The sequence below is a fragment of the Pogona vitticeps genome, chromosome 13, assembly GCF_051106095.1.
Source record: "Pogona vitticeps strain Pit_001003342236 chromosome 13, PviZW2.1, whole genome shotgun sequence".
NCBI lineage: Eukaryota > Metazoa > Chordata > Lepidosauria > Squamata > Agamidae > Pogona > Pogona vitticeps.
Window position 1 is genome coordinate 12351970 of NC_135795.1, and position 14652 is coordinate 12366621.

At 40.3% G+C, this 14652-nt stretch overlaps 1 protein-coding gene across 1 annotated transcript in view; it reads left to right on the top strand.

The window, feature by feature from the left end:
* DNAH3 (dynein axonemal heavy chain 3) overlaps positions 1-14652 on the top strand; it is a 129760-nt gene that overhangs the window by 106198 nt on the left and 8910 nt on the right. Inside the window, exons 52-58 of the mRNA XM_072982559.2 lie at positions 278-476; positions 1725-3866; positions 4972-5191; positions 7207-7451; positions 9927-10043; positions 11395-11552; positions 12330-12497. Of these exons, the coding sequence (XP_072838660.2) occupies positions 278-476; positions 1725-3866; positions 4972-5191; positions 7207-7451; positions 9927-10043; positions 11395-11552; positions 12330-12497 (3249 nt within the window). The remainder of the gene's footprint in view (positions 1-277; positions 477-1724; positions 3867-4971; positions 5192-7206; positions 7452-9926; positions 10044-11394; positions 11553-12329; positions 12498-14652) is intronic.

The following is a 14652-nucleotide window of genomic DNA, read 5'->3' on the forward strand; positions in this document are numbered from 1 at the left end:
CCAGCCAGGAAAACAGCGGGCATGCTGGCTAGCAGTCTCTGGGAGATGTCCAAAAGAGTAACTTTTCCAAGCTCTGGGTTAAAATCCAACTGCTGCCTAGATTTGATACCTTGAAGCCAAGGGGTTGGAAAGAGCCAACCCATGTACCCTTTGCTCTCAGAAGAGAAATGGTTTAAAGGATGAAAGGAAATAGTTATTCCTACAAGATTGCTGTTTCACTTAAGATATGCAGAGTGGTGCTTACAATGGTTTGGGATTATGCTTGATGTGATTTCAGGAAGAATGCGAGGGGGACCTTGCCGAGGCCATGCCAGCTCTGGAGGCTGCCCTTGCTGCTCTTGATACTCTCAATCCTTCGGATATCTCCCTCGTCAAATCCATGCAGAATCCCCCAGGGCCTGTTAAGCTTGTCATGGAGAGCATTTGTGTCATGAAAGGGATAAAACCAGAAAGAAAGCCGGATCCAAGCGGAAGTGGTAAAATGAAATTAAATGAAACCCAACTCAGTTCTGTGGCCGTGGAGGATTTATTAGCCATGTGCTGTTTTGTGGAGATTTATGTTCTTTGTTTAAAATATATGCACCCCCCACAGCTTTTCAGTTGTTTCCATTGCAGCTTACATATAGTTAACACAGGTTTACAGACAGGCTTAGAACAAAAGCAAGAAGGGATGAAGGAGGCAGGAGGGAAAAGCAAGCATTCTTTCAGACGGGCAGGTCGAAGGACCTCTCTTCCTGTCTTATTACTCTGTGCCACAGCCTGCGGGTTGACAACTATTAATTAAAGTAAATGGGAGAAAAGTGGGATATACTGTACAGTAAATGCAATGAAATATCTACTTCCTCATCATTTGTTTTTACTGAAGAACTAACCAGATGTTTAAAAATGATTTTGATGAAGGACCAAGAGTGCACTAAATCTCCCAGTCTCTGAATATAAATGACTTTTGCCATTTATTTAAGAGTCCCCAAATCTCTCTTTTAATCTGTGGCTTTATTCTGAAACAGTTTTATAATGCAGGTAAACATTTCCCCTTAGCATAAGGTCAGAGGTACTACTCTTTTGACCTTGTTCTTTCTATTCACACTGTAAACGAAGAAGTACTTGGTGAATATTTAAGTCAAAAATTGCACTCCCTTAGAAGTCCATTATTCTCTGTTCCTGATTAAAAAAAGAAGGGGGGGGGTCCATGAAGCTCATAAGGAAGACAAGAAGCTACCAGCCTTTCTCTGATGCCCACTCTATTCCTTGCCTCTGAAAGTGGCAGCTCCATTATTTCACTAGTTGACAGACCTTTCCTCCCAATGTAAATAGAACTGATTAATTGAGTAAATACAACCAAGAGCAGCATTATCCCTTTTTCCTATATTACTTCCACCATGTATTCCTTTTTAAAACAAAAGTTGTCATAAAGCGAGTGGCTGGGTCTGGAGTGACAGTACCAATTGAAATCTTCAGTGAGGATTCTAATGTTGGAGTATATATTTTTTAAAAAAATTGTAATATTATAGCTAAAGTATTGGTCTTTATGTGGCTCATTCTTCCCTAGCCATATGCCTTCTAGATTGTTTTGCACTTGAAGGCTATGGGAGCTGTAGCTCAATGGAGCTGGAAGGCATTGTCTGCAAAAGGCAGAGTACAGGCACTGTTTATTCTACATGATTTTCTTGTCCATAAGATCTTTTATTTTATTTTAATTTTTAATTTACTCTTGTGAACTGCAGGTAAAATGATAGAAGATTACTGGGGTAGTTCCAAAAAAGTCCTAGGAGACCTGAAATTCCTTGAGAGCTTGAAGACCTACGACAAAGATAACATTCCTCATGCTGTAATGAAGAGAATTAGGGAGAGGTTCATTAATCATCCAGACTTCCAGCCAGCGGTCATAAAAAATGTATCCTCTGCCTGTGAAGGCTTATGCAAGTGGGTGAGAGCCATGGAGGTCTATGACCGTGTTGCAAAAGTGGTGGCTCCGAAACGGTTACGCCTTCGGGAGGCAGAAGGGTTGCTTGATATCCAAATGCAGAAGCTGAATACAAAGCGTGCAGAACTCAAGGACCTGATGGATCGCCTCCAAGCTTTGAACGATGAGTTTGAAGAAATGAATAACCGGAAGAAAGAACTGGAGGACAACATTGAAATATGTTCTCAAAAGCTGATACGAGCTGAAAAACTGATCAGTGGCTTGGGAGGAGAGAAGGACAGATGGACAGAGGCTGCAAGCCAGCTGGGAGTCCGATACACAGATCTCACTGGGGATGTCTTATTATCTTCAGGTACAGTTGCTTATCTTGGAGCATTTACGGTTGATTACCGTCTTGAATGTCAGCAGAAATGGTTAACGCTCTGCAAGGAGGAGAAAATCCCATGTTCAAACGATTTTAGCCTGAGTAACACTTTAGGGGATCCAGTCAAGATTCGTGCTTGGCAGATTGCAGGATTGCCCATTGATTCTTTTTCAATAGATAATGGTATCATTGTTTCCAATTCCAGAAGGTGGGCTTTAATGATTGACCCTCAAGGACAAGCCAACAAATGGGTCAAAAATATGGAAAAGGGCAATAAGCTTTCTGTTATCAAATTATCTGACACGAACTATGTGCGGACCTTGGAAAATGCTATCCAGTTTGGAACCCCAGTCTTGCTTGAAAATATTGGTGAAGAACTCGATGCTTTCTTGGAGCCAGTGTTACTAAAGACTACTTTCAAACAGCAAGGAGTTGAGTACATGAGGCTAGGAGAAAACATTATTGAGTTTTCACGAGATTTCAAGCTTTACATCACAACACGTTTGAGAAATCCTCATTATCTCCCTGAAATAGCTGTGAAAGTTTGTCTGGTCAATTTCATGATTACACCTCTTGGTCTTCAAGACCAGCTTCTGGGAATTGTGGCTGCTAAGGAAAAACCTGATCTAGAAGAGAAGAAAAATAAGCTGATTGTGGAAAGTGCGGCGAACAAGAAACAGCTGAAGGAGATAGAAGATAAAATCCTTGAGGTCCTTTCCAAATCAGAAGGAAACATCTTAGAAGATGAAACAGCAATTAAAATTCTCTCTTCCTCCAAAGAATTATCTGAAGAAATCTCAGAAAAGCAGGAAATTGCCACTGTCACTGAAATGGAAATAGATGCCACTCGAATGGGATACAAGCCTGTAGCTGTCCATTCAGCAACTGTCTTCTTTTGCATTTCTGATCTGGCAAATATTGAGCCCATGTACCAATATTCCTTGATATGGTTCATTAATCTCTATGTCCAGTCCCTTGCTAATAGCAGGAAGAGTGACATGCTGGAGGAGAGAATAGACAACATCATTGAACATTTCACAATAAGCATCTATAATAATGTCTGTCGTTCCCTGTTTGAGAAAGACAAGCTGCTTTTCTCTCTCATTCTGACTATTGGGATAATGAAAGGGAAAGGTGAGATAGATGATGAAGTTTGGCGTTTCTTACTGACAGGGGGGGTTGCTCTTGACAACCCTTATCCCAATCCTGCTCCAGAGTGGTTGACTGACAAATCATGGGCTGAGATAGTGCGGGCTTCAAGCCTTGAAAACCTGAATAGATTGATGGATCATGTTGAATCCAATGTATGGAAATGGAAGTGGATTTATGATTCAGCCAAACCTCATGAAGAACAGTTTCCAGATGAATGGAGTCTAGTTACGGGTCTTGATCGCATGGTTATTCTCCGATGTTTGAGACCAGATAAAATTATTCCAGCAACCCAGCAGTTCATCACAGAAAATATGGGAAGAACCTATATTGAACCTCCGACGTTTGATCTTGCAGGCAGTTACAATGATTCTAACTGCTGTGCACCCCTGATTTTTGTCTTGTCTCCAGGTGCTGATCCAATGGCAGGTAAGCTTCTTAAGCAACCAGATGACTTATGTATACCTTTAGTGAAAAAAATAGGCAGACATCTGTGATAGTTGGTGGTTTTGGACCAGTCAGAACCTCAGTGTGCTCGTGTTCTCTGAGTTCTGATGAAGATGGAGAGCCACTGGTGCCATGGAAGGTGCATTATACAGATAGTTGACAGCTGCACAGCATGATAACAATATCAAAAGGAACCACACAGACATTTCACACTAGGGATGCTCCTTTAGTCCAGCTGAGCATGTCTCTTGAGGCCAGGTGCCATACAGATGTCTGCCCTCCCTCCTGTGGCAGAGGGGTTCCCATTACCTGGCTAACCGAAGGGTTTTTCTACCCTTTGTTGAAACTGGCTATGAAGGAAAACAAAGCCACTTATCCCTTCCAGGGAAGGGAAATTGTTATGTGCTGAGTGGACAAACTCCTTCTTTGACCACCTCAACATGTTATCTCCTTGATAAGATAAGACACTTTTAGGAGAATAGGTTTGTACACTCAAAATTCTATGTGTTGTTTCTGTCTATGCTCATGTCTCCAACTGAGTTTGTAGCATGGCATTCAAGTAATCGTGTATATGTGTGTGTGTTTTGTACAGGATATATCCCGTCCAATCCAGTATCTTGAATGAAACGCATTCCCAAGAAAGTACTTGAAAATTTATTTGTTTTTAGTTTCAGCCTTGAGTTTTTAAAAAATACTCTTCCTGGTTCTTACGAAAACACTAGGCCTTTATTTTGTAAGCATACCTTACCTATCATTAAGCTCTGATTTCCTTGGTGCATGGAAGTTCTTTCACCAAAGTAGACTGCTGCTGGTTCATGCTTTCTTTGAGTTCATACTTGTTACAGCTGATTTACCACCAGGTGCTCAGCTGCCTTCTCCATGTTTAACCAAGCTGGTCCTTGGATGGCAGACATTCAGTTTGCCTTTGGACCCACACTTGATCCCTTGCCAACTTGGGGGACCTATCAGAGTCTGTGCTCCATTGATGTAGAGTTTGAGAGCCCAAGGTTATTTCAGCATCATGTTAAGAAGACCTGATAGAAGGTTGTGGATACATTTTAAAGTATCTTAAAGTTTTTGACCCCAGGCTTGTTGAAGTTTGCTGAAGACCTTGGCATGGAGAACCTTCAGACAATTTCTCTTGGACAAGGGCAAGGTCCAATTGCAGCCAAGATGATTAATCAAGCTATAGCTGATGGCACTTGGGTTGTATTGCAAAACTGCCATCTTGCAACCAGCTGGATGCCTGCTTTGGAAAAAATCTGTGAAGAAGTCATTGTGCCTGAGAACACGCATGTTAAATTCAGGTGGGAACTGACTGTTTAATTATACATGAATGTGACAGAAATCTTAAGCTGATAAAACATTTATTACATTGGTATGACACCTGAGAACATCAAATTGTAATACAAAAACAAAAGTTGCAATAAGCAATAACAATTTAAATAAAAACTGTAATGTGAGATCATACAAAACTCCAAGATGTGGAGGAAAAAACTTCAAACTACTAGCTTTTAAAAGGTGGATTTGATTATGGTAGTCGTGTGGTGGCAGTTAGGATGATGATGGCAGGATAATAACTTTTGGGGGTTAATTTACAAAGATTATTGATGAAACATGGAAACTGTAGGAATATGTGTGAGCAAGGTGAGCTATGAATTAAGAGTATTCCCTCAGGATTAGAGATGGGGGTATTCGTATATGAATACAAATATCCCCCCCCAGGTGGAGATAATGAGGGTTGGGCTCCCTGGGGCCAGACCGTCCACTCATCGTTTCGCTGCTGCCGCGGGCTGCGGGCTCCCTTCCTGTCGCTCTGGAGCTCGCCGTCTGCAAGCCACTCTTCGACCTGGCGGAGAGGCTTGTCATCCCGCCTTCTGCCAGGAGTGGCTAGCTGACCACAAGCTCTGGAGCGATAGGAAGGGAGCGTGGAGCCTAAGACAGCAGTGGAACGGTGAGTGACGGTCTGGCCCCACGAAGCTGGACCCTCATTATCTCCACCTGTGGGGACGTATTCGCATAGAATATGAATACTGTACCCCCATCTCTACTCAGGATCCTTATAGTTAAGTGAAACAAAAATGTTTATCCGTTTGGGATAAAGCAGGATGAAACCTAGACTTGAGCACACGAGCCACTAGAGCTGTTTTTCTCGTGTGGCAGCGTGTTGAAGGTTAAGTTGGACAAGATACCCAGGCCAACCCCTTGCTTACCTATCAGTCTATTGACCGTCTGTGACTGCTTACTTTAGTGCACATCTAGGTGGGAATAGAGCTTGTGATTTGGATCACTTTTAGTGCTGCTTGGTTTGTATCAAGCTATGGTGGTACTAGTGTTTTGGCTTAGAGCGATCTTTGTTGTTGTTTAGTTGTTTAGTCATGTCTGACTCTTCATGACCCCAATGGACCAGAGCACACCAGGCCCTCCTGTCTTCCACGGCCTCCCGGAGTTGGGTCAAATTCATGTTGGAAGCTTCAATGACACTGCCCAACCATCTTGTCCGCTGTCGTCCCCTTCTCCTTTTGCCTTCACTCTTTCCCAACATCAGGGTCTTTTCCAGGGAGCGATCAACCCCACCCTTTTTCAGAGCCCTCCCACTCCTCTGTGACACAGCACTGGAGCTACAGGGTTTTTTGGTGCAATTTGAGGTACTCCTATATATCCTGTTCTATAGCCCATGGAGCTGCTTAGTTCACACTCAAATAGAGCTGTTGACGGTGTTATCTGATGTGACAACGTTGTGACATATTTGGTGGTTTGTGGCATTAAAAGGGATGATGGAGAAAACTCCCTTCTCTATTTTCATCTACTCTACCATTTTAATTTTTTTAAAATATTTTCCTATTGATGCAGTCCTAACCTAGATAAATGATATACATTTGTGGTATCATGTGTAACCTGCTAGATTGCTGTTGCTCTCTGTCACTTACTTTATTTAAGAATAAAAAAGGAAAGTTGCTCGAACCCACTAAGTGATGGCCACAGAAAAAAGCAGGGAAAGTGGTGGAAAGGGGAGTGTCATTAATCAAAAGGTGGCCAATTTGTAGCGAGCCAAAGACTTAGCGGAGTCCTTCTCACTGGAGAAAAAACAAGGATATGTATGAATGGAAGGATCGCTCAAGTGAGAGATAGAGTAAAATAGATTGCACCAAAGATAAGAACCTTTTAATCATGAACTAGATTCTTCCAACTTCCCCCATCTCGATGTGCCCAACAATAGTTTGTGCACTTATTTTGACAGAAATAACTTATTCTTTCTACATTCTAGTCTCATCTATCCCCATGTCAATAACTTTATTAATTTTTTTTCTTGCTTCATCAGATTATGGCTAACCAGTTATCCATCAGAAAAGTTTCCAGTGAGCATTCTCCAGAATGGAATAAAAATGACCAATGAGCCGCCCAAAGGGTTGAGAGCAAATCTCCTTCGATCGTATCTCAACGACCCTGTTTCTGATCCCACGTTCTTTAACAGTTGTGAAAAGAAAGAAATCTGGCAGAAGCTGCTGTTTGGTCTTTGTTTTTTCCATGCTCTTGTACAAGAAAGAAGAAACTTTGGCCCTTTGGGTAAAGTTGTGATTGTTTCACTCTTTTCTGAAACAATGGAATTTGTACTGCAGTATGCAGCCCCGAATCAATAGCATTGCAAATTCTTGAGAACAGTAGCCTTTTGTTGGAGTCACGAAATGAGCAGGCTGATAGTCTATGTAGTCACAAGTAATTAGGACATCAAATAGTCTTAGGGAAGTTGGAATGGCACCCCCCACAGCCTTTGCTAGACCAGATGTTGTTGATAACTCTACTGTCAAGTTTTTAAGACGTCTTTTTAAAATCCACATATTTGATGATTTTATAAGGTTCACAAAATGCAGAGAAACATTTAAAAGCACCTCCTCCCCTAACACACTATCTTTGCAGCACCCAGCCTGTCCAGACTTGAAATCTCACCTGCTGGCCATATTTTAGTGGCCCAATAAAGGCATTGCATACTTTTGGGGTATTCTGTGCATAAATAACAGATGGGTTATATCTTTATTAGGGTATACAGTGTGTTGGCAATGCACTGTTTCCCAACCTTGTTTCTCCATATGTTCTTGGACTGCAACTCCCAGAAATCCTAGCTGGCAGAGCTAATACTGAATACTTTTGGAAGTTTTATTCCAAGAACACCTGGGAACCCAGGATTCAGAATCACTGGTGTCATGGATGGAGGGACAAGGACTCTGGAGACAAGGGTTCGAATCTCCACTTGTCCATGGAAATCTCCTGGGGGGGGGGGAGTAGAACTGGTAAAATCACTCCTTAAATATCTCAATTACCTTGAAAACCCTATTGAGGTTGCTATAAGTTGGTTATGACTTGATCGCTCATAACTAACACCTTTATTGGACAATTTGAGAAAGGGGAATTGACCTTGGCTTCTTCTTGTGTAAGGCTAACATTTTGTCCACTACATGGCACTGGCATCATCATCATATGTCGTACCACCAGAATTAAAAACAGCATGTATGGTCCACCCTGCTATAAGACACGACGGAGCTACTGCCCTTGGTCGCAGGTGCTGCAGTAGCAGCCCCCTCAAGCATTTCTCCAGACCTCTCTTTCAAAGCTAACCTGTCTCAGGATTCCTAAATTAATTTTAGGAATTAATTAGGGATCATCCTAATTGGCTGTGAGAACATCCACTGGCCACTGCCTGGGGCATGGATGACAGTGGATAATCTCACAACCAGCATAGGCAGCATTTTGGAAACTCTGCAGAAACATGATTATTGGGGTTGCCAGGTCAACAGCATCCTGAGGTTGCCTGAGGTTTCTGAACCAAAACGTGAGGTGGAGGATGCTTTTGGTCTTACAGGGTGGGCCATTGGGATGTTACATCCACACACTTGTCGAAAAATTGTTCTGTCCGGTTGGAAAAAAAACCCTCACACAACTATCTGTTCCCTCCCAAAGAGGTTGTCGACAGGAAGCAACCATTTCAGGGCTCTTTTGTGTTTTTGTGTTCTTTTATTGATAGCCAAAGAGAGCCTCTAAAACAAGAATGATTCATATTATTTAATGAAGCAGAGGTTAATAAAAGTTTCATGTGTGTGTGTGTGTGTGTGTGCGTATGCACACACGTGCGTGCATATGTTCCCTCTTTCTTGTAACCGTTCTCTCACAATTTCTCTGTCAAATTATCTGGGAAAGGTTTCATCCTATACATCGCAAGGACTACCTTTCTGAGTGTCCCTTGGCTTGCATTTAAGCCTGATTGAGGTCTCAAGTCAATACATTGAGACATTATACATGCACGTGGGGATTGTGTGTGCATGCAGGGAAAATGATCCCTTGTTCTTTGACTCAGTTCACAAAATGTTTCATAATGATGCTGGAGGATTGGCATGGATTAGCCTGATACTGAAAACAGCTTCTGACCTCATACCAAAAAACGGTACAACCATTGTAACGATGATTGTGTCAATCTGTGCTCTGGCATTTACTCCACGTGTACATTATCACTGTATAGCCGATACACAGATGACTATCATCTCCTTCATATGAAGGTGGGATTTGATTTTTATTGGAAATTTCCTCATGTATATCAGTCCTTCAGCTGTCTTTTTCCTGCTGAAGACACCCTGCAAAACAGATTTTATACTGTATGTGGTGACAAATTTGAATTTGTCATTCAAAACTCCTTGGTGGCCATAGAGAAATCTGCTGTTCCAGTTAGCTAAAAGTTTTTTTTCCTTTTTCCTTGGAATGCACTGTTTAGTTTTGAATTCAGTAGTTCTAAAATGTCAGCTAAGGACCAGATGAGTAATATTTAACAGCAGCAATGTGGATGATTATTAGACCTGGAATAGCCTTTGAGGAGCTAATTAAGCCAAAATATATCCCACTTGGATGCAAAACTGAGGCTAAAGCTTGGTTGTTGGTATGGTATTGTCTTCGTTGGTTAAGCTCCTCAGTTTTGAATGCTATTGGTGTTTTTTTTTTCCAGAACAAAACTTTGCTATAATGTGGATTTAATGTATTTCCCCATAATGCATACAGGCTGGAACATTCCATACGAATTCAATGAATCTGATCTCAGAATCAGTATGAGGCAGATCCAGATGTTTCTGAATGAATATGAAGAAACCCCTTTCGAAGCACTAACGTACCTTCCAGGTATAGATATGCCACAGTTGCTATTTGGTCATAAGGTTAAACCATTGTTGAACATATAAACAGCTCTGGTCCTATCACTCGTCCTCAGGTGGCAAATTCTGGGAGGCAGTGGCAAAATAGTGATGGAGAGAGCTTTGTATGCATGATGTAGTCTGCTCTGTCTACCGTCTAAGCAAACTTGCCACCTTTAGATGCAACGAAATATGCTGCCTCCATTTCAATGTAAAATTCACCTACCAGCCCAGCATGGAACAGGAGGTGGCATCATACTGTCCCTTGACTGTGGCAGAAAAATGTCTTGGGGTAGCCCTGTTTACCAAAATTTAGCCCAGCTTTCCCTTTCTTTCTTTCTTTCTTTGCCCTTCCCTTTTAGTGCAGCTTTGAGAAGATCAGAAGTCTCCACCTCTTTTTAAAAGTAATTGCAACATGTTCTCTGAGCCATACACTGATTACTTAGAAAACTGAGACCATATAACCCCACATTCAAGCCATGAAGTGAAACCTGGTCTGTACAGGCAACAAAGTGGGGTGGGAATCCAGTACATTTTTTTTTTTTTTTTTTGCTATGCTTCCCCATGCAAAAATACCCTCCCTGTAAAGAAGACAGAACGTTAAAGAGCAAAATCCTAGCTTGTTCCTTTGTCTGTTAAGCTGGCTTCCTAGGTTTTCCTGGTGGGCTTTCAAGGGTGGCATTCTGCACCTACAGCCTTAGGTGATGTAGCTCACCCTACCATCTCTGCATTCTGCCCTCTCATTCTAATGACACGGCTTCATTGCTGTTTTAATGTGCCCCACCTGTTTGCTCATTGTACCAGCCAGATGTGGTCTCTCTGGCAAGGATTTGAAAATCTCTCTGTCTCTTTTGATCTATGTCTCTGAATCAGATGCACATTTTCTCCACATCCTTTTCCTGTATTTTAATTGCACCTTTATATGTTTTCCCCTGCATGGGAATTTCTGCATATTTTACCCATTTTTTCCTTATGCAAGTTTATGTACACATTTTATTTAGTTTATGCATCAACCATTGACTGATGTGTCTTTGTTATTTTTTTTTAAAATGTTGCACATTTTAGCTCTGCCTATTTTAATATATGTGCCTTTCCCCCCTCTAAAATGCTCTCTAAAGCCACAAAAAATGCAGAGGTTTGAAGTTAAGTGCTTTACTGTTGAAAGGGCAAAAATGCTGCATTAATTTAGATTGTCAAATCTATCCAAATTGTTTTCCATGCTGAGCCTCTATTCATTTTGTGAATAGAACTTTCCCGCTCTTTTATTTTAAAATATACATGGCCTTGCCTTGTAAAACTTAATATCATTTCCATTCGGATGTGCTATTTGTTCTTCCTAGGGGAATGTAACTATGGTGGAAGAGTAACTGATGACAAAGACAGACGTCTCCTTCTCTCGCTTCTTTCTATTGTGTATTGCAAAGATCTGGAAACAGAACAAAATTACAAACTTTCTTCAGGAGGGGAATATTATATACCACCTTGTGGGACATACCAGGTAAGAGAGTAAAAGATTAGGCTGAATTTAAATCTTGCTTTTCCTTCTCTATGCTCAAGGTGGGATACATGGCTTACCTCTTCAGTTTATCCTGCCATCTACTTTGTAAGGCAGGTTACGATAAAAGAGGTTGACTAGCCTGGGGTTACCAAGTATGTTTCATGGTTCAGTTGAATGTAGAACTTAGATTTCACAAGTCCTAGTCCAACTTAGTAGTAGAATCTAACCACTGTTCTATTAAACCAAACAGGTACTGTATAGTGAAAACAGTACCTTATGCTTTATTAGTCAGCAGATCTGCTTATAATTGCAGGTTGTTAAAATGCATTTATTTATTTTATTTATTGGAAAGGTGATCACCATGCCCTTCAGCCATGAAGACTGACAGACCAGCTGACACATGATTTTAAATAATGTCAGTTTCCACCTTCAGACTTACAATTTGAAAGATACAATATAAAAGAAAAAAGGGATGAGAAGAAAAGGGGGAAAGCTAACCCAATCAACAAATTTAAGTGAAATAGAAATAGAAAATGCCAGATAGAGCTGGTGTTTCTGCAAAGCTGCAGAAATATTTCTGCTTCCCATTAACCTCTGTTAATTTTTGATGGAATTACTGCTGCCTCGTGACAGTTAAAGGGGTAGCACACTAAAGCTGGTTTGCAGTAGGCCAGAGGGAATAAACTTGCTATCGACCACCATCATCTTCTGAGCCTGTATAGAATATATTTATATGTATTTTAATAATCACATTTGTTATACCTTGCCTCTGTGCAGTCTTACATCGATTACTTGAGAACCCTACCAATTTCCACTCATCCTGAAGTATTTGGGCTTCATGAGAATGCTGACATAACAAAGGATAACCAAGAGACAAACCTGCTTTTTAATAGCATCTTGTTAACTTTGCCCCGACAAGCAGGAGGAGGTGGCAAATCTTCACAGGTAATGAAAACCGCACAATGCCTTCCTTTGAAAGTAACACTAAAGCAAGCAAATAGAAAGTAGATCTAAATAAATAAAAAATACATATGGGATCTACTGGCAGATTGCTGGGTGATTTGCAGTACTTAGCAATAGTTGCCATTTTCCAGTAGATTATCAGTGGATTAGCAAGTAAAACAATTTTTTAAAAAAAGAAAAATCTCTGCCATGCCTTTCTTTGAAATAATTGCTCATTTCCTTGTTTGAAGAATAAGAGCAATGGTTGTCTTTTATAAGGTCCTTAATGTAACTTTGCAAGTTTCTCTGAGAATTATATCATTATTATTCAACAGTGCAGTAGGGATTTATGGCCAGTTTCAAAACTGAATCTCCACTCGGGTTAAGGAAACGTTTCTGGGGGCTGTTTCTGGTCCCAGAGCCACACTTTGCCCAGTCTGGATTTTGAAGGAGTACCTGCAGCCTCTAATCTTCAATGTATGTGTCACTTGGTATGGTGATGACAGAGAATGTCCTCAATGCCCAGTGGGTTATTGACAGTGGCATGGTGTTTTGCCTGTTCTTTTTCCTCTCTGTTTTACCCATTTGCTTTTCTAATTTGGTGGGGTGTATTTGTGTATCTTAGGCATTTTGTTTTCTGGTGAGGTATATGCTTTGTCTAGGGTCCATGTATGTGTTTGTGTACATATATACAGTGGTGCCTCACATAACAATGTTAATTGGTACCATTAAAAACATCGTTATATGAAAACATCATTAAGCGAAACACCATTTCCCATAGGAATGCATTGAAAACCGGTTAATCCGTTCCAATAGGAACCTATTCAATACATTTCAATGGTGAAAAAAATCACCAAAAATTCAAAAAGACTCAGAACGAAGCCAAATTACTTTAACAAAGGTTTTATTAGGTGCACTAACAATTCCAAGCATTTTAAATTTTTTAAAAACATTTTAGAATATTTTTAAAATAGCGAAAACAGGGCTGTCAAAAAAAAGTTAAGCGAAACTGGGGACCTAAAACTGTCATCGTTAAGTGAAGCAAGGTCCCAAACATCATTATGCGAAAATCCCCCATAGGAAACATCGTTAGGTGAGTCGGCAAAATTTCCAGCAAAGGCCATCGTTATGCGAATTCATCGTTGAGCGAGGCACTCGTTAAGCAAGGCACCACTGTATTTGTCTATATCTGATGTAATGGATGATGTTCTACATTCATTTGTAAACACTGCTTTGGGGTTTAGCTCTTTGCACATCATACGTTGCGGGCAAAAAGCCAAACCTGTAGTTCTCTCTCTCTCTCTCTCTTTTTTAAAAAAATCATTATATTAAAAAAAAACATAAACCCAACCAAAAAAAGACACTTCTGCATTGTGTTACATTAATTCATTTCTCTTAAACCTATTAGTTCACCAGTGCCACCTTCACCTTCATGGCGAGGTTGTACTTTTAATATTCTTACTTTTCAGTTCGCCCAATTTATCTCCAGAGACACACTGATTCTCCTCCTAGTGAAACACATATTTCAGAAATAAATTCCATAGTTTTTAAATATCATTTCTTTTTGATAAACCTCTTCTTAATTTCATTTCACAAGTCAATTTATCTTGAATTGCCATATCCCGCATTTCTGTACCATTCTTCAAGATTCAGTTTGGTTATCACTTTTCCAATGCCTTGCAAATAATCAATCTTTATTTGCCATCTCCAACTGCAAGATTATCACAGTTAGTGTTAATCAACTGAAGAGATAAGAGAAGGATAACATTGTTATAATAGTCATCCTTGCCACTGACTATTATAACAATGAAATCATTCTCTTATCTCTTCGGTTGATTATCACTAATTGTGTTCAATAAAGCCATCAATGGGGACATTTGAATATCAAATCCAGTAATTTCCCTAATTTTTTTTAAAAAAATTGTGTCCATTCTTTCCTCCTTATATCACATCATCATCACATGTGGAAATATGTCCCTTTTTCTTTTTTTACACCTCTGACTAACACATAGAAGACAATTTCTCATTTAAAATGTTTATCTTGACTAGTGTTAAAAACCATATCCAGGTTACTTCAACAATTTCCCTTGACCCTTACAGATATAGTCTTCATAATTCTTTTACTCCACCTTTTACTCCAATTGTACCCTATTCTTTC